General features: G+C 46.6%; 1 protein-coding gene across 1 annotated transcript; it reads right to left on the minus strand.

Annotated features, from left to right (window-relative positions):
• Positions 1 to 1181: 1181 nt before the first annotated feature.
• On the minus strand, positions 1182 to 19659 carry LOC115306177 (baculoviral IAP repeat-containing protein 3-like). The gene is made up of 9 exons (XM_029956437.1): positions 19554 to 19659; positions 13228 to 16237; positions 13022 to 13121; positions 10877 to 10955; positions 8067 to 8115; positions 5597 to 5839; positions 2648 to 2902; positions 2196 to 2237; positions 1182 to 1839 (listed from the first exon to the last, which is right to left on the minus strand). Exons 2-9 carry the CDS (start codon positions 14066 to 14068, stop codon positions 1646 to 1648), a joined length of 1803 nt encoding a protein of 600 aa, XP_029812297.1. The 5' UTR covers positions 14069 to 16237; positions 19554 to 19659; the 3' UTR covers positions 1182 to 1645.
• Between the last annotated feature and the right edge of the window lie 579 nt (positions 19660 to 20238).

The following is a 20238-nucleotide window of genomic DNA, read 5'->3' on the forward strand; positions in this document are numbered from 1 at the left end:
GGGGAAGTGTAGAGGTGAAGCTCAGGGCACAGGTCTGAATTATAACACTTATTATTATGTGTTGTATACTGAGCCCAGTACCCGGGACTGGAGGCCAGGTTGGACCCAGGCACGGGGATCAAGGCTGAGGAGAATCAAGTGAATGAAAGGCTCCCAAGGGGGTCTGATGCATTGGCCAGCACACCAAGCTGCCCTTGTAGCCCGCAGTGACTTGCTGTTTTCAAACCACAATTTCTGGTTAACTAACACAAAGGGAGATAACAAAACACTTGAAGAAATAAGTTGGCTACGTTAGCAACGTGTTACCAAAATGAGGAGTGCACGGGAGCTTACCAGTGACTATGGCAAAATTAAACTATGTGTAGTATGCGGTAAGAACCAGATGGGGAAAAAAAAAAAAGGATGTACGAGGTAAACACTTATCCTATAACAATATTAGGTGACAAATGACCTAAGCACTAAAGCAGAGTTACAATTAATTCAGCTGAGTGACCCAGGAGGACACTATTAGTATGTGGCCAGACAACTGAGCCTTTTTACAGAGAGGCAAAATCAGCCGCCCCTGGGGGGTCCCTGTGTGGAGATGGCCCCCTCCTCCCTGCTGGGTTCTGGACCCTTCTCTGAAGCAGGCACCTAGAGCTGCTTTAAATGGCTGTCCCTGGTTTGTCACCCGCAGTCCTCCCTATGTCTTTGTTACTTCTGGTTTTAAAGCCCTAATACGTCTACAGGACACGAAGGCTAGACAATTATGAATTGGGCATGCTGCGTGCCAAAATGCAAGGCAGACTAGGATACTTCGCTGCCCCAATAGAGAGAAAAAATTTATTCACAGATCCGGGCACTGGTTCCAAAGGCTGCTGACCCATATACTCTCTGAGTCCCAGACTTAATACCAGAGTGGTAAGAACCAAACAAGAAACTTGTCCAGTGGACAGTACAGGCCTGAGACTTCCCGAATGAATAAGCAAGCTCAGTGAGAGGGCTGTCCCATCTCTGTCCCCACAGCCCGTGAGACCCTGCAGGTGTGAGCCAGGCTTGGGGAGCCCTGTGCTGTCCCCGTGTGAACACAGAAGCGTCTTACAGAAGGGTGTCTCGGTACAGCCCGACACCCACGAGGTCTCCAGGAGGGTGAAGGCAGCAGGGAGGGGCCAGACCGATACACAAAGATAGTAAGAACGAGAGGAATTTTGATGGCTTTATTAAAATGTTCCTCACAGAATTCTTTATAAAACCACCAAGTCCCTGAAAAAATCATTCAATGGATATCAAGACCTTCTTTCTACGTCCAGGACACTGATCCAAAGAGAGTGCTCCCAGTTCTTAATACAACTCCAAAGTAGTTAAAATTCTGAAAGCTTATTTCAAAATTTTAAAGTTTACTTCCCTTATGATTTCAATAGTGCTGACACTTTAAGTATCGAGCATGTAGTGCTATGTCTACTATTGTCCCCATGAACAAAAGCCCGCCATTCGCTTGCTAATATATGTGCAGTGTATTTGTTTTAGATGTGTTATTTATATAAAACAGTTTTCAGCTGCAAATAGATTTAAAAAAATCTTAGGGAAACCAAATCAGTATGGAAGTCAAAAATACATTACATTTAATCCATTAATTCTAAAGTTGAGACAAAGTTTTGGCTCCACTTCATGAAAGAAATGTCCGGACGGTGCCCTTGATCGTGCCCCGGCAAATAGGGCACTTCCGGAGCGCAGGGGCGCAGTCTCTGCACACCACCAGGTGGCCGCAGGGGATGAACACGACGGACACTTCTCGGTCCATGCACACTTTACAGGTCCGTTCCTCCTGCAGCCTCCGCAGCTGCTCCTCCAGAGACAGACCTAATGAGAGAAAAGAAGTTTTTAAACTCATTTTTATTTTTTAAGAGAACAAGAACATGCAAATGAGCAGGGGAGGAGCAGAGAGAAAGAGAGAGAGAGAGAGAGAGAGAGAGAGAGAGAGAATCCCAGGCAGGCTCCACCCTGTCTGCACAGAGCCCTGTGGGGGCTTGAGCCCACAAACCATGAGCCCATGACCTGAGCTGGAATCAAGAGTTGGCGCTCACCCTCCTGAGCCCCCCAGGTGCCCTGAGGAAAGAATTTTTAATGAAAGGCAACTTGCTGTCTCTCCTCCCATGAAAAGCCAAGAAAATAAAAACCAGTGTTTTCTACCGGTTAAACTTATTAGTACACTTTACCTGAAACATCTTCTGTGGGAACATACTTTAGGTCCTGTTGCACTGAGGGAGAAAAACAAAACGCACTAAACAAAATGTTAGTATAACAATAAGATTAATATCTAGTTACGGAATAGACATTTTTAAACTAACAGCTTAGACTCTGGCCAAATGCTATACGTAAATGCCATAGTGACAAGGCAACACAAATCTTTCATCTTTTTGTCCAATTAATACTTCATAAATGAAATTGAATTATTTTCAATAATCCCAAAGTATTAAAATAAAAGCATTTTTTAAAAAACTGAATTAAAATGAATTTTAAGCTCCAGTGAGTTAACAGTGCAATGTTAGTTAGTTTCAGGTGCTATATGGTGACTTGCCACTTGGGTACAACACCCAGTGCTTGCCACATTAAGAGCATATTTTCAATTGACCTAGAAGGTTCCCTCATATAATTGTGCAGCACTCACCAAAGAAACGCTTGTATAACACAGGGTCCGTTTCTAGCAGAGAGTTTTTAAATATGGTGACTGCAAGGCTTCCTTTCACTAACACAGTATCGATGAGCAGCCTAGCTTGCAGGGACGTCTGTGTTTTCTGGGTGATAACACCGTGCTCCTGCTCAGTGAGCACCCTGGCGGTGAGGAGGCCATCCAGGATGGGGCGCACGGAAGTCAGATGTTGAAAAAGCACCATTCTGTTCTTCCGGATTAATGATACATCACCTTTATAAGAAAACAAACACAAGCATGTTCTAACTTTGCTCACAAACTTCCTTCCACGCCGACATGTAACTGCATGGAAAAGTAACATAATCCGTGATTGGGCAGGCAGCGCAGGGGGCTGCTGGACGGGTGCACCCGCTGCCCGCGCCGGCCTGACCATCGCCGTGTTAAGCTCTTCATATTCCACACTAGCTCCTTCCACCTCCCCCACAGCCATCTAAGGGAGGCTCCCTGCCCCCACTTAGCAGACAAGGAAATGGAGGAGAGCAAACCGTAAAGGACACACAACTCAACAAGGTCAAGCGGAAATGGTCCAGGAACCGTGATCTGTGCTCCTGGACGTTCTGAACAATGCTGAGCCTTTAAGCAAGTTCCATTTAGAACCGAATAAAACTAAAATTCCAATTGAGTCTAGTCAACTTGGGGAAATATAAAATCAGGAGATGAAAACGATAGAACACTTATCTCTTAAATTATCATTCACCCGTAAAATTTCTTCAAAATTCCATTTTAAGATCAAATTTTAATTATTTTCCCAAATTAGACATGATAATTGCCATTACCCAAGTCTTTTACAGGAAGTGGGAAAAGGCATTAACAGCATCTCAAAAATTAAATCCTACTCGTCAGGGATACCCTGCTGTCTGTAGGATCACTGTATTCTCCTTGCAGAATCTCCTAGATTTTGTACCTCTCGGTATTCTGTGTTTTGAAATTCTGCAATTTTATTATCTCCTTGGAATAGGATTTCTGAACTGAAGTTTAATCATTATTATACAATTTTGCCATGATCCGCCAGGCTTTTTCTATAAAATAACTAAAGACAGAAGTGAGGCTATCTGTACAACTTATTTGGGGGAGATGACTATGGAATTTTAGAAATGCTGACTCTGTCAAGTAACAGGAAACAAAAATAGAACCATTTAATAAAGAATAAAAAATAGTATTTAGTCAAAAAGTTAAGGCCAGAGATACCCAATCTGAAGAGTACCAGAGATCTGGAAATAATCTTTCTGATGGTGTCAATTATCATATATCGCTGACTGGAGTCATCTGTGCAGACTGTGGATTTTCTTTGAAAGAAATACAAGTGTTTTATACTGGATGGCCTTAGACTTGGAGAAATGTTCACTGCTGACCAGCCGCTGAGATGGAGCAGACCCACGCCAGGCCAGGCAGCCATATCTCCACCTCGAGGTGAAACCGGAAGGCTGATGGGCTGGGCAAAGATGAGCTTCGACTGCTGCTGCCATCCTGGGGGTCTGCACACTGAACACTCCACAGTTGGGTAAAGCCAGGGTGCCATCCCACTGTGACTGGGTATGTCTGCCTAGGTTGACCCCAAAGACACAGCCACCTGAGCAGTAGGCTTGTCCAAGTCCAGACAATCTCACTGACAATCATACTGGAAGAAATAGATCTCAGATGGCCCTGGACAAGATAAGGGGCAAACTCTATTCTCATTCTGAGCTTTGGGGCTGTCAGGGGGCCTGGGCTTCCGTAAGGGAAGACATGTTGAGACTTTCCTAGTCATGTATGTAGAATGGCCAGAACTATAAAGAGATGAACCACAACAGAAGCTGGGCAGGGAGATGCATGAAGATGGGCCTAGAGGGACCACGAGAGGCCCAAACAGTTACAGCCGTCAAGTGCCATCTGTGACACGATGCTCTTCCGTTATCCCTAAATCTCCAGGCAGACCTTGTTAAAAGTTGCAGTCTGTTTTTAACTGTGTTGAAAACACTTACAGATCTGGTCTGTGCTTAGCAAAGAGTGGCAAAGGAGAGATTTCTCTTGGTCTAGGCCAGAGTCTTGGCAGGGCTCAGCGTCACCAGATGGGAAGAGACGTGCTTGGGGGAGGAGAGTTTTTGCAAAGGAAGGCTGAGCAGAGGTGACACAGTGGCAGACAAGGCTGGCGTGAAGGACACGGGAAACCTGTCCGGGGGCAGTGGGCAACAGCATCCTAGCCCTCCCCTAAATAATAGAAAGTTCCTGAAGAGATACTAGGTTCTTGTGTATGCAGGTATGAAATTTAATCATAATTCGTACATTAATGTATGTTATTAATGTCAGCATGTTATTAGGCTGAGACACACTGTGATGCTAATACTAAATAACTGTCCCCAATCCTACCCTTATTTACAGAAAAGGGGAATGAACCTGGGATCAAAAACAAGCCATGTATGATTACATATACAGTCAACTACTGAGTAGAAACATAAGTTCAGAAAATGCTTCTACTCGGGGTGCTGGGAGGCTCAGTTAGTTAAGTGTCAGACTCTTGACTGAGGCTCAGGTAGGTCATGAACTCAAAGATGATGGTCAAAGGTGAGCTTGGTCTGTTGCTGCTGTCCTGGGGGTCTGCAGCACTGACTACTTAACACAGCACTGTGCAGAGAGCCTGCTTCAGATTCTTTGTCTCTCCCTCTCCCTCCCCAAATTGCACACGTGTCCACTCTCTCTCAAAACAAATACACATTTAAAAAGAAAAGAAAATACTTTCATTCAATATATACATTTTCAATTTATTAATGAGTAGTTCAAATATATCTTACTGTAAAAATTTCCAGAATTCAAATTCAGAACAGTGAACACAAAATCTGATTGGACTGACCCTGAGCACCCTTTCCGTAACTTATAGACAGTAACATCAAGTCCACGCAGAAAGAGACACGGAGCACGAAATGCGCATACCTGATTCTTTTTCCTCGGCTGCTCTTTCTTTCTCCTCTTCCCTGAGTTCATCTTCTGCATTAAGTAAATCTGATACGATATCATTCACCGTTTTGTAATTCTCCCCGCTCGTCAGGATCTTACTCTGAACGGTCTGCGTCACCAGGCTTCTACTGAAGCCCATCTCCAAGGCCGCTTTCACCACGGGTGTGCTCATCATGACGGCGTCTTCGGAGGAACTTTCTCCAGGCCCAAAACGAACAACTACATGAAACAGAGAATTTAACACATGTTGGGACAGTCTATGTATTTTTTGAATGGAAAGTTATTACAGTTTCAAAGACATAAAGCCCAGAAAATGTGTAGGCGTTATTTTGTATTAACTTTGTTAAATTTAAAATGATGATGTGCACGTTCAGTCACTAAAATAAGAAGATGGAATGTCATATTCCGATACAAAATTATCCAGCCTAACTGTGAGTGGGAGAAAGAAACAGAATGTCGAGGATCACCATCCACCTAACATTCTTTCCTCCCCATGATGAAGGGACAACGAGCTTTCTAAATCGAGTATGTTTCACATATTTTTCAAAGACACCACTGTCCTCATTCACCCCACCGCTGCAGGGCCTCCTACAGACTCTCTCCCGTCCACTTCCTTCCCGGCATTGCCACCACAGTGACTGTCTCACACACAGATCCGACTCCGGCACACTCCTTCTGAAACTCCATCAACAACCTTGGTGTGCTCACAGTGAGCTGCGGTCTACAGGACGGCACCCAGTCCGGCCCCACTCACCTCTTCGGCCTCATCTCTTGCCCCTTCTCATTCACGCTCTACACTCAAGCCCAGAAGTCACAGACTGATGGCTCCTGGGTCCAAGTTCACCTGCAGCGCTGACCACTCCTAGCACTGGCTGGCTTCCTTCATGTGTCTGTTCGTGATCCTACCTCTTTCTGGCCATACAGAATTCTGCTCGTTTCTTCAAATGTGCCTACTCTTTAGTGTCACCTAAGACTTTCATGTATTTTTCTCTCTGCCTAGAATACTCTTTTGCTCCCTCGGTCATCTGGTTAACTCCTACCTTTGCCATCAATTCTGTGCTAAGACAAGTACTTTCTCTGGGAAGCCTTTTCTGATCTTCCAAGGTCGGGCGAGCCAGCCCTCACGCACCCCCAGAGCACCACACACTTCACCTTTCCCACCATCTCCCCTCCCCCTATCTGTGTCCTCGTCTATATCTCTTGCACTATTAGCTCACGAGAATAGAAGCTATGTTTACCCTGTTCTCAAGTTTTTCCTCAGAATAGCAGAATCACGACAAATATTTATTAAAGTAAATTAAACACTAGATAACAGAGTAGAAGAGCTTGTTCAAATATTGGCTCTATCATCTTCTAGGTTTAGCCTAAAAGGACAGGTCACTTAACCTTTCTGAGCCTCAGGGTCCCTATGGAAAAATGGGAATAATAATTTCTACCCTCCTCATTTTATAGAAAGAATACGTGAGCAAGTCAATGTCACAGTGTCTGTGTTCCCACAAGGTCTGAGAACAACGGTGAGGCTGGATGTAAGGAGTCTGTTAAAATGACAGATGCTCAAGGCCCAGCCTTAGATACCATCAATACAGTAGGTTTAAAGTGGAGACCAGAAATCTGGATTATTTTGTTAATTTTTTTAATGTTTATTTATCTTTTTTATTTTTTAATGGTTTTTTTTAATTTATTTATGAGAGACAGAGAGAGATGGCATGAGCAGCGGAGGGTCAGAGAGAGAGGGAGACACAGACTCCAAAGACAGGCTCCAGGCTCTGAGCTAGCTGTCAGCACAGAGCCCGACATGGGGCTTGAACCCACGAACTGTGAGATCATGACCTGAGCAAGTCAGACACTTAACTGACTGAGCCACCCAGGCACCCTGTGTTTATTTACCTTTGAGGGAAAGAGAGCACAAGCATCAGAGGGGCAGAGAGAGAAAGAGGGAGACACAGAATCTGAATTAGGCTCCAGGCTCTGAACTATCAGCACAGAGCCTAAAGCGAGGCTTGAATTCATGAACAGTGAGATCATGACCTGAGCCAAAGTCAGATGCTCAACTGACTGAGCCACCCAGGTACTCCATAATCTAATACTTTTTAATGTTCCTCATAGTATGATACACACTAAAGGGTGACAAATACCAACTTAATGCATTTGAGAGCGCACTGTAAAGTCGAGAGCACCACACAAATGTACATCATAGAGTTACCACATTTCAATCTCCTTAGTACCAAAAGGTTCTGTTTAAATGCAGTAATTAGGGGCGCCTGGGGGGCTCAGTCAGCTAAGTGTCTGACGTCGATTCAGGTAATAATCTTGCTCTGTGCAGACAGCTCAGAACCTGGAGCCTGCTTCAGATTCTGTTTCCCTCCCCTGCACATGCTCTGTCTCTCAAAAAATAAATAAATGTTAAAAAATATTTAAATGCAGTAATTATTATCATTATACATACTTGGTGACTCGGCATTTTCATCTTCTGTGTTGTTCGAAGTAGATAACAACTATAGGAAAAAAGTATACAAATTAAAATATAAATCTTAGCTTTTCCATTATAATATGAGTCAAGAGATCTATTTTACTCAACTTATTGCAAACTAACTTCTAAGCAAATGATTTTTTTATCTCAGAAACAATATTTCATCTACATTCAAAAGTAATTCTCTATGCCACAAACTATTCTTGATGAAGCCTGTATTTATTCATGAAGCCAAGAATCCGTGATCTGTGGGATGATCATTGTCTTTCATCCTAAATACCTGACATTTCCCAGGTCATCCTTTGGGATAAGTTGGACCCTAGTTCAGTTCTACTGACTATGGCTAAAAAGTATTTAACCCTCAAACTATTCTATAAGTTCTTATCTGCTTTGCCAGGAATTTTATTTTCCTTTCAGCACTTTGAATATATCTTGCCATTCCCTTCTGGCCTGCCAACTTTTGCTGAAAAATCCCCTGCCAGCCTTACGGGGTTTCGCTTTCTAGGGAACTATCTCTTTCTCATTGCTTTTAAGGGCCTCTCTTTATCACCACTTTTTACTTACTGTGTATCTTGGTGTGGACTTCCTTGAGTTGATTTTGTTGGTTGGGGGCTCCCTGTGCCTCCTAAATCTAGATTTCTGTTTTTCCTCCCCAGATTAGGGATGTTTTCAGCTATTATTGCTTCACATAAATCGTCTGCTCCCTTTTCTCTCTCTTCTTCTTCTGGGATCCACAGAATACAAATATTGTTTTACTTGATGGAGTCACTGAGTTCCCTAAATCTATTCTCATTTTGCATAATTTTTTTCTCTCTTCTGCTCAGATTGATAACTTTCCATTCCTCTGCCTTCTTGGTCACTAATTCATTCCTCTTCTTCCATCCTGCTGATCATTCCATCACGTACGTTTTTTATTTCATCTATTGAGGCCTTTATCTCTGCTATGTTACTCCTTGTCTGTGTAAGCATCTCACTCATACTTTCCACTATTTTCTCAAGTCCAGTGAGTATCCTTATGATCGTTGCTTTAAATTCTCCATCAGAGAGACTACTTATCTTTGTTTTGCTTGGGTCTCATGCTATGATTTGTCCTGTTCTCCCATTTAAAGCGTATTTCTCTGTCCCCTCATTTTCTCTAACGGTGTGTCTGTGTGTTGAAAGTAGCGTCCTTATAAAGGAGAGGGCCTGTCATGTCCTGCAGTGCAGTGTCCCCTCTTTTTCAGAACCTGGCACTTCAGGGGTGTCTCCTGCATGTGGTGTGTGCCCTGTTGTGGCAGGTCCCTCTTTGCCTTCAGTCCAGTCATCTACATGGGCTGTCTATGCCTGTTGTGGGCAGGGTTTTGTCCCTGGGTGTATGTGGGCCCATCTGGGGCCACCTTGGGTGTGAGTTGAGTCAGAGCAGGTGTTTGTCAGAGCTGCAGTAGCACCAAACTTTCTCTGTGTTGTTCCCTAAGAAGCTTTCTTGGTGAGCGGGGCCTGCAGTCAGACCAGAGGTCTGCCCCCAGCCCACTGCCGGGGCCAAATGGGACTGGTGTGTGCGGCTGTCTTCTCCCCCTGGGGCAGGACTCACTTTGGAGTGGCACTGGCCCTTGTCAGGGCTGCTTGCCACTGCCAGGCCTGTGGCTCGGTGTGGATGAGCTTCAGCCAAGAGCACACTGGATGAGACGGATCCACAAAGCGCAAGACATGGTGTTAGCAAGTTTGTGCCAATCTTCTGGCTGGACGGGACCCACAGCACTGGGACCAGGGTGGGCATGGCAGAGATGGTGGCGTGGTTTCAGCAAGTTAGGTGGCAAGTGTAGGCGCTGCCCTGGTTCCCACAGGTGGCCATGTGCTTATGCTGAGGGGCAGAGGGAGGAATGGAACCCACCAGCTCCTTTGTTCCTGGAGGAGTCCCTCAGTGGAGTCTGAGATGAGTAAATAACTCTGCCTCCCACAGGCCCCAGGTGTTTTCCAAACTGCTGCTTATTATACTCTATCTCCATGGGCTGTTTGTTGTGCTGTCTCTTTAATGGTGGGGACTCAGTTTCCTCTCACACACTGGCTGCTCCAGAGCTGAGCCTGATTTTTAAAATTCCAGGTTTTAAGTCCTACTGGTTGTAAGAACTCACAAAATTCTGCCCTTCTGGTTTTCAAAATCAGCTGTTCTGAGGACGCATCTACCCCATGTGGGCTCCCAGTGTGAGGGTCTGCTTGTCCCCCCGTCTCTGCACCTGGGGCGCCCTCTCTCCCGCAGATCCACTTAGCTGTCACCACGTCTCTGCCCTCCCTACGCTCTTCGATGTGGCCTTTTCTCTCTAATTAGCTGTGGAATCTGTTCTGCTAGTTCTCAGGTCACTGTCTGGGTTAGTTACTGATGTGGGTGTTCTCGGGTTTGTATCTGGGGATGGACGCAGTGAGCTCAGAGTCCTCCTGTCCCACCATCTTCCCAGAAATCTCATTCTAGGAAGACTGGAAGGAGCAATACAACTCTCTTTCTCACATCCTTCAGGCAAAAAATTGTATAATAAAACTATTAAATGCCAGCCAAATGTTTCCCCTTAAATAATTTAATTAATTGCAACCTTATTACAGAAATAGTTGGAGCCACACCTTAAATACTTTTCAGGAGGTCTCTAATTTGGATTCTGTATGCAAAGAATAGTTCTAAATCAGGTTGGGGTATTATAAAAAATGAAATGTATATTTAAAGCAACTCCTTGTCTTTTCACTAAGTACTACTCTCTGTGATTATCAGGAGATAACTTATCTGTTGTTAACCACTGACTTATAAAAGCCACCCATACCTGTTCAAGTAGACAGGGGTGACTGGCTTGAATCTGACTGATGAACGCATGTCCTTTGATTCGTATCAAGTACTCACACCTGAAATATGAACAAAGTTAAGTTTGGGGGGTGTTTTAATTCCACCATTTGTAGACAGCTAAATATTTCCAATGAACATAAACATGCATATAACCATTAACATTCATCTCACACACGGGAAGAGGCAGGAGATACTGCAGTCAGAGGCAAGATGATGTCAGTGAGAGCCTGCACGTGGTGCTTTGCCCACACTGGAGCGACAAGGGCCACAGGGCCCACTCGGAGCTCCCGGTTGTGCTCTTCACATTTCAGAGACTGCCAAAGACACTCTGAACAGTGAGGGCAGAGCCGAGGAGACAGAAAGTTCTCTAATAAATGATGGTGTTCTCTCATAAACCTTGTATGTTTAAAAGTTAAAAACACACAAAGCAGGACAAAAGAGAAATAATGAGGAAGATGAAGACATTTTTTAACAAATCAGATGGTCACAAGTCAGCAGTTCCTAGATAACACACATCCTCTGTCACACTCAAGTGCAAAAGGAACCCAGATTCACCATTCTCTTTATATATTCTCAAAGTTACCACAATGGAAAGCTAGGAGCACTTTTCAAAAACGTCTGTATAAGGTGTTCTTTATAATCTTTGTAACTATTGAAATCTGAAATGTTTGGAGCATGTAAAGGTGCTAAAGAGTATTATACCAAAAACTTATACACCAAAATAAGTCAGGAGACTGAGCTTAGTAAGCAACATTAAAAATACTAGAAGTTTTGACTATGAAAAATATAATCAGAAGCCACTTGACTTCAATTAAAAAAGAAGAGTATCAATAAGTATGGAATAATCAAAAGTGTAAGAACTGACAATGAAATGTTTTATAATGATCAAAAGAGATGAGATGAGTCTATATTTACCCTGATCACCCTATTTAATATTGCAACCTGCTTGGGGTTTTTTCTTGCTGTCTATAGCACTTACTATATTCCAACATGCTACATATTTATTAAGTTTTTATTAATTGTCTGCTTCTCTTGCCATTAAATTAATGTATGAGGGCGCCTGGGTGGCTCAGTTAGTTGGGCGTCTGACTTCGGCTCAGGTCATGATTTCACAGTTCGTGGGTTCGAGCCCCGTGTTGGGCTCTGTGCTGACAGCTCAGAGCCTGGAGCCTGCTTCAGATTCTGTGTTCCCCACTCTCTCTGACCCTCCCCTGCTCCATGCTGTCTCTCTCAGTCTCTCAAAAATAAATAAAAAACATAATAAAAATTTTTTTAATTAATGTATGAGACCAAGGATCTTGGTTTCGTTCAACTGAGTATTTTAAGCACCTAGAACAGTGCCTGGCAACAGACGACTAATGTGAAATGTTGAATAAATGTAAATATGTCCGAGACCTAAGGCTAACTGAAAAAAAGTTTCAAAACAGTACCTATAATATCTAATTCACTTTAAATACTACATACATTCCCTGTTCCTCTCCCAGAGAGCTGGGGAGAATGAGGGACACAAATCATGAGAGACTACTGAATACTGAAAATGAACCATGAACGGAAGGGGGAGGGGGAAGGAGGGACAGGAGGTGATGGGCATGGTGGGGGCACTTGTGGGGAGAAGCACTGGGTGTTATATGGAAACCAATTTGAAAATAAACATTTAAAAAAATACTACACTCATTCATCTATCAATGGACGAATGCGTAAAGAGATGTCTAGAGGGATATTCACTAAAGTGCTGACTGTGGTCCTCTTTAGATAATGAGATTTCTGGACATTTACATTTTTTTCTCTGTACTTTTCTACAATATGTAATTTTTGTTTTATAATGAATATATTATATGTATACATTTTTTATTGTACACAAGAAACCCTAAACCTGTATCTTCCATTAAGATAGTTTAGCTTTTCCTTTTTTTTCTTTTTTTTATATAATTTATTGTAAAATTGGCTTACATACAACAACCCCTGCTCATCCCAAGTTTAATGTTTCTAAATAGTGCATCCTAAATGTACTCACGAGTGCATTTTTGAGAGAAAGAACAAAGTAACAGCTGATTATCAGATAAGCACATAAAACCCGTCTCATAATAACAACAAACATTTGCAAAAAGGGCTTCAGAACAATCACCTTGGGAACCACTTGGCGTGCTCCACCCACGGATCGTCTCCGGATTCCCAACACCGCAGTCCGCCGTCACAGCAGAAGCATTTGACGTCATCGCTGTGCCCTGAAATTAACGTTGGACCAGAGCTCGTGAATACGCAGTGTGCCCGCCGAGGCGCGCTAAGGTAGGGCAGGGGAACGTTTGCCCACGATCACACGAGGCCTCTCACCCACGTAGTAGAAGCCAGCCGGGGCCAGCTGCTCGGGCCGAACGGGCGCACTGGGGGGCCAGCTGCAGAAGGTTCGGAAGCGGGCCGCGTGCGTCTGCATGCTACGGTTGGACACGGCGCACCGCAGGGCGTCTTGAAGCTGGCTTTCTACAAACGGGCAGAAGGGGAAGTGCCTCAGGTGCTCTGAGAGGGCGTCGTCGTCCGGCTCCCAGTTACTCAGCCTCCCGCCGCAGGTGAAGCAGGCCACCTTGTCCCCGGGGCCTAGGTAGTAAAAGCCAGCTCTGGCCAGCTGCTCAGGTGGCGGCAAGGCCAAGGGCCATCCCTGGAAGGTGTGGAATCTGGCTTCCTCGGTCTGCATCGCACCGGGGTGAGGACTCAGCCTCCAGGGACCCACATCTTGGTTTGCTCTGAGGTTTGCAGGGGCCTCCGGGAAGCTGGCACAAGGGCCACTGAAACGGCCGCGGTTCTCCACGCTGGGAGGCGGCACAAGCCTGGAGCGTGTCCCCGAAGGAGGAGAGGCGGCTCCGGAAACGTTCGCCGCACTTAGGCTCTGGATGAAGCTGCAGCTGGGGTACAGCCGCCGGTGCTTCTCCAGGGGACGGTCCCCCGGCTTCCAGTTGTCCAGCGTCAGGCCGCAGCAGAAGCACCGGACCCTGTCCTTCCCGCCCGTGTAGTAGAACCCGGCCCGGGCGAGGCTCCGCTCGGAGACGGGGGCGCTGGCGGGGAAGGCCGAGTACGTGGACATGCGGTACAGCTCGCACGAGTGGTCGTACCTCAGTGCCGACCCGGTGCTGCCTTCCATCAGCTTTAACAAGAATGTGCTCTTCTCCACGATGCTCATGACCAAGCAGACGGGGTGGAAAAGGGACTAGCCTTTCTCTGGGGAGGTAGTTTTGTGCATGGCTCTGGATTTGGCGAGGCTGAATGCCCAGAACAGGAAATCTCCTGTCCTTCTCTCCCTCTGTGTACTTAGGGGTGCAGCATGGCGAGGTTCTGAGCTCCACACGGACACATTGTAGGGGAAAAGTGTGTGCAACTGCACCTTTCCATCATCTTTACGCACACCGTGTGAACAGGAGGACACGTGGCACCTTGTCATGGAAATCAAGCCCTGCGTACAAGCGGGGAGCCTGGGGTCACCAAGATGCCACTCAGCATCGTGACCCCCACAGGCAGGACCATGTCTCCGCGGGAACGCTTTGCGGAGCTCAGCAGGCCTGGAGACCAAGCATGGGGCTCACACAGCCCGCCTGCTTTCCAGGAGGAAAGCTGCGCTCTACAGAAAAAAATCCAAACTGTGTTTATTTTGCTTCTTTTCAATTATGAAATTTCATAGCCAGAAAAAAAGAAAAGCCTAACACCTGCCTGAAAAGAAGAAAAGAATACACTGGGATCATTTCACTGATCCTAGGATGCATCTTTTAAACATCTATCTTCTAGCGAATAAATATTATATTTTAATTAGCAGCACTTTTATTTCTTAAAAATATATAAAATAATGGTGTGTTTTACAATTCATGACATTTAGATGCAATGGAATACAATCTATCCCAAATCGTGCTCAAATTAAGTAATTTTTCTTCCTAGAATATTTTTAATAGGAAAAACAAAACGATCTAGAATTTTCCTACAAATGAAGAGCTTAAGTAGGAACAGAATTATCTGATGCATCTTAAGGCCTGTTTCAAAATTCCTGAAACAATAATTACCTCTCATAGTCAGCAGTGTGGTTACTTAGAGTGATTCCATACTCTATTTCAAATAAATTCTCAGAAAAGAATGTATTTGCTCAGTTGGTCTTTTTAGGCTCAGCTTCATGCTGTTGAAAGAAAATACCAAATCTTCTATTCTGATACTGGATTTATGAAAATAGTCAAAAGTCAGGGCTCTGAGTCTGTAGGCTAGGATGAATAATCAAAGTGTACAATTTTGGCTTTAGTCAGAAATTCCACAGACAGCGTATCTTGCACCAGAATTTATCACAACAAGAAAATAATAAATTTACTTTGTCACAATCCACTCCTTTTGCCAACCAGAGACCTTCTGAGAATTCAGAATCTCTCAGTCATGACTAGCCATCAGTAAACAGGCTCTGCATCAATAATATGAGCAACAATTGGCAAATGGGCCACCTTGGCTTCTCTAGCAATGGTTTGTGCACACGGTTTCCCACAAAAGGTGGGGTTTCTGCTGCGACATGAACTCTTTACCTCCAGGTGATATGAGGGAGAAACATAGGTCCGTTCCAGTGATCAGTTATTGTGTCTAACTTCCGCAGTGAGCAAAAATTTTAGACATTGCTGCAGAGAACCTCCTGGTGCTAATCAGTATCTGAGCACCTTCTCTCTCTGAATAAGTCTGTTCTTTCCCCAGAATGGACCGTCCACCACCATTCTCATTGTTATTCTTCTCAGAGGTAACAGTCCATTTGAACAAGCTGAACTTGAGACTTCTAACAGCGAACACTCAGATAAATGGTTAGATCATTCCCTTACCAATCTTCCATGCGAGCGTGTCATACTCTCTAAATTGGTGGCACCACAGAGTCTTGTTCTGGACATTTCTTTGTCACCATGGAAGTCTCTCGACCTGTCAGAGGCCTCACCTGTGTATTTCTCTAATTTAGTAGAGGGGTGAATATTTGCTCTTCGTTCTAGATACCTGTTGCTCATTTTCAGATCTTTACCAAACACGAGTTCCTTCTCTCTGTTCTGCTCTGGCTAAAATCACTTCCCCTTTATAGTCACCAGTTAAATTCAAAGTTAAGATCATCATTACTTTATAGTTACACCTCCTATAACTAGAATGTATTTTTTAAAATTAACATCCTTTGGGATAACAAAAATTCCAGTTCACTACTTAATTTGTTTACTCATGCACAAAACTACCTCCCGGAGAATAGACTAAGTCCCTTTTACGGGTTTTAGGCCTCCATTTTGAGATGTTTTGATTTATAGAAAAAAAACTGGAAAAAATCTAGAAGTAGAACACTTCACTCCTTTTGTGAAACCTGTTTTAAAAAAAAAAAAAGGACAGTTTTATGGGCCCAGCACGCTTCTGCTGCGCAACTCTGCTAAGACAGTTTTAAAAGCCAAATACTTCACAGATGTAACACAATGATCTCTTTTTAAACATTTTCTCCAAAACAGAGCACTAGTGTTTGAGGACTATCTACCACGCCCACGACACGGTGCTGTGTGACGCTTGCAGAGGCCACGAAATCCCAGGTCAACACCAGAGGGCTCAAGCTGGTAGCCGGCAAGCAGATTATTAGGTTTGGCCTGCACAGAATCGGACCTCAGTATTTTATTAATTTTTTAACCTTTTATTTTGAAGTTAATTTATACACACAGAAAAGTTACAGAAACAAGAGGGTTCCCACACATCCTGCACTAACTTCCCTGAAGCTACTATCTTATGCAATCATAGCACAATTATAGAGGCCAGGCAATTGACACGGGTCCAGTACTATTATTTAATGTACTTGCCCTACTTAATTACTAACAGTTTTAAAAGTAAGACATTTCCCATGACACTCTAGATCCCAAGGTCCTTGTGAAAAGCAGACTGCACACAGCAGGCGACAAGCAGCCGGCGGGCACACGCCCTGACCCTCTGATATAGAGAGTGCCAGCTGCCATTAGTCACCGAACCGGCACTGTGGTTTCCTCACGGCAGGATCCGGAAGGGAGGGAGATTGCTCTAATACCTGCGTCTGTCACAAGTAACAAAAATGCAAAGTGGACAAAGAGAGACGTGTTTGGAGAAAAATGAGAGCCCTGTGTCTCTTTGTGGAGAAGCAGAATATTCCTAGGTGTTAGATGTGTAAGTAAAGCATGGTTCTGTTTAAAGGAGACACCCCCGGATTTGTGCGCTGTCACCTGCCTGGCCTCATACATCCGAGACTGGCACTGCTTACACAGGCCTTATGCTAAGAAGCCTGGGGGTGGACACAAGACACATATGTGCCGGCGGAAATACAGACAACAGTTGTATGATAAAGTACAAAAATATGCCAAGATGCCCACCCCGGATCAATTCAAACTCTCCTACCCGCTTCGAGCACACAGACCCCCAAATAGGCTAGGGACACCTGAGGCCTCCCCCTCTGCTGGAGACCCCTGTGGCCTCCTCCCAGGTTCAAGATGCCCATGGTCTCCCCTCAGCTGGGGACCCCACAGCCTCCTCCCACAGGATGGGAACCCCTGCAGCCCTCCCACTGAGATGGGGACCCCTGAGCACCCCCAAGGCTGGGGACCCCCCCAGTCTCCCCCAGACCAGCTCGGCAGCTCCGTGGCCCGTGCAAGTCTCTAAATCTGCAAGTCCTGCCTCAAACTTCCCCTCCACTGGCCCCGCTCCCATGTGCTAGACTGCTGCGCCTTCTGCTTGTCAGACTTCACAGAGCCGTAATCCCTTCACCCCCGCAACCCCACGCCTTTCTCCCTCACAGCCTACCCGCTGCCTCAGAAGTCCTGCTCCCCGCCCCAGTCCCTCACCCCTTCCTCTTCCTCTCTGTGGACCCTTCCCTCAAGCAAACTTAAGTCTGTCTCAGTTTCAAAATGAAAACAATAATCCTCTCAACCCCACTTTCCATTCTAGCAACTACCCCTGACTCCTGGACAATGTAGGGTCGGGAGCACTCACCCAGCTCCCCAGCCTGTTGAAAATCTGAGTGTAACCGTTGACTCCCCAAAACCTTAGTAACAAACTACAGTTGACAAGGGCCTTACTGATAACACTTGATTAACAACATTTTGCATGCTTGTGTAACATGTACTGTATTTTTACAATAATGTCGCTAGAGAAAAGAAAGTGTTAAGGAAATCAAAGGAAAATACACTTAGAACACTGCTGTACTCACAGGAACGACAGACACGTAAGGGAACCTGCATGGTTCATACCCTGTGGTTCAAGGCCCAGTGGGCCAAGAGCAACGGCTAAGACCCCTGGTACAATTACATCTAGTCAGCACCACTTAAACCTGCTGCCAGTCTTGTTAACACCAATGCCTTCTTCCCCACAACCAAGGGAAGTTTTGGCATTTGCCTCTTAGAAATGTTCCACTCCCCTGGCCTCTGTGATTTCACCTCTGGGGACTCCTGTCTCCTTCCAGCGGTTCCTTCACAGAATCAGCCTCTTCTTACTCTTACCATTTCTGGCGAGGAACCTTGCAGCTCCCAGGGCTGGTGGGCATCTCCACCCACTTAGCACTTGGCAAATGCACAGCTGTGATGCTGGCTCCTTTGGCCTCCCCGCCCCCAGCCCTGCCTGTGAGCGCCCAGAGCGGAACCAGGTTTCACCTCCCACTGCCAGCATCCAGCCGGCTCTGCTGACGTAAGTTGCAGAGTGAATGTTAGCAAACCTGACCCAGCGCCCGGTGATGACAACACCCTCATTGTCACCAGCACAGCATTAAGAACATCAATTGTACAGTAATGACTCCCAAGTCCGCTCCCCAATGGTTTAATACGAGGGTTTTAAGTCAGACATCCTAAATTTCGGTTCAGGCGCCCCAGACAGAGGGGGTGACCTTGGGCAAGAAAAGCTCCCTCATTGTCCACAGAGATCACAACAGTGACTATTTCTGAAGACAGATTTGAACCTGAAACCATTCATGGTGTCTGCAGGGGGGGGTCCCTGCAACACCTGGGGCTGCTAATCACAGCAAAGGTAGCACCATTGTCACTTTCCATCACATAGGCGCCACCAACACCGCACTAACCACATGACAGCACTTACAGGGTCCCCCCCACCGACCACCAGGGAAGCTACCAGAAATCTACTCTGTGTCAACATGTGCAAAAACTCGAACATTCGTTCCTCCGCGAGTTCAAGCAGAACTTAACTAGCGGCCTCCCTAAAAGTTCTAGAGCACACGGTCCCGCAGCTCACCGGGTATCCAGCGCGGGAACACCTCTGGGCTCTGGGGTCACTCCAGCTGCTAGGGCCTCCCACCCCACGGGCTCCCCACCGGCTAGCGCAGGGGTGCCCACGTTGGAGGGAGAAGCCCCCGACCCTCGCGCTCCACCTCGCGCCTCGTGCAGCCCCCGCCCGCGCAAGGGGAGGTCTGTCTGTACATGCGCACATGCACACTCCCCCCCCCCCCGCCAGTGGCTCATCGTGCACCTTCTGCACGATGGCCCCTCACCCGTGCGAGGAGAGGTCCGCGCGCACACATGCACGCGCCCGGTCCCCCATTACCCCCTACTGCCCCCAGGAGAGGTCCGCGCACGCGCACACACGCACGGGCCCGGTGACCCGTTACCGCCCGCCGCCCCGAAGGCAGGTCCGCGCACGCACGCGCGCCCCCGCAACCCGTCACGCACCTGCCGCCCCGAGGCCCCGAGCGCCAGTGGGCCGTGCCGGCAGTGTCGTCGGGTAGCGGCAGTCATCCGCCTCCCCGGCGCCGCGGAGGGCGTCGCCAAATTTAAGCGCCAAGAGCCGTCCCGCCCCCCACGTCCACGCTCCCGCGTCCGGCGCGCGGGGCCGGTGCTTTCCTCGCGGGACGAGGGGGAACTCCGGGGCGGTAACCACACGCACTTCCCTCCCCTAACCGCGGCCTGCGAGCCTCCCCCCCCCCCCCCCGGGGGATTTCCGCGACCCCGAGTCTCCGCGCCTGGGCAGCGGCCGCATGCTCCCGGTGGGCCGGGCGGGAACCGCGGGTCTTTCCGGTAGCTCGTCCCCCCAGCAGTCGGAGGAGCGAGGGCGCGGGGTGGGGGAGAAGCGCGGGTTCCCTGTCGGCCTAGCTCTAGTGCTTTAGGCCGTGGCCTGGCCGTCTTGGTTTCCTGCAGTGCTTTTGTTTTGTTTTGTTTTTGTTTGTTTGCTTTGTTGGTTGTTTTTGTAACTAGGGTGGACTTGACTATTAAAAAAGTTCCTCCCTTTAGGCTGTTGTCCCACATCAGAGCTCTCTAAGTGACCATGGGCCGCTCTGGAAACCTGCAGTCTGAGTGTGCACCTGCCGCTCCTCCCTCAGTCTGCCCGGCCCAGGCTGGCCCTGAGGACCGCCTGCCG

Source organism: Suricata suricatta, chromosome 11, assembly GCF_006229205.1.
Source record: "Suricata suricatta isolate VVHF042 chromosome 11, meerkat_22Aug2017_6uvM2_HiC, whole genome shotgun sequence".
Taxonomy (NCBI): Eukaryota; Metazoa; Chordata; class Mammalia; order Carnivora; family Herpestidae; genus Suricata; species Suricata suricatta.

Coding starts and splice junctions, on each gene's coding strand:
- LOC115306177 (XM_029956437.1), bottom strand. CDS start 14,068: ATGAGCATCGTGGAGAAGAGCACATTCTTGTTAAAGCTGATGGAAGGC. Junction 5,840..8,066: donor TGAAAATGCCGAGTCACCAA/GTATGTATAATG, acceptor TGTTTCATGTAG/TTGTTCGTTTTGGGCCTGGA. Junction 1,840..2,195: donor TCCCACAGAAGATGTTTCAG/GTAAAGTGTACT, acceptor TTCTCTCATTAG/GTCTGTCTCTGGAGGAGCAG.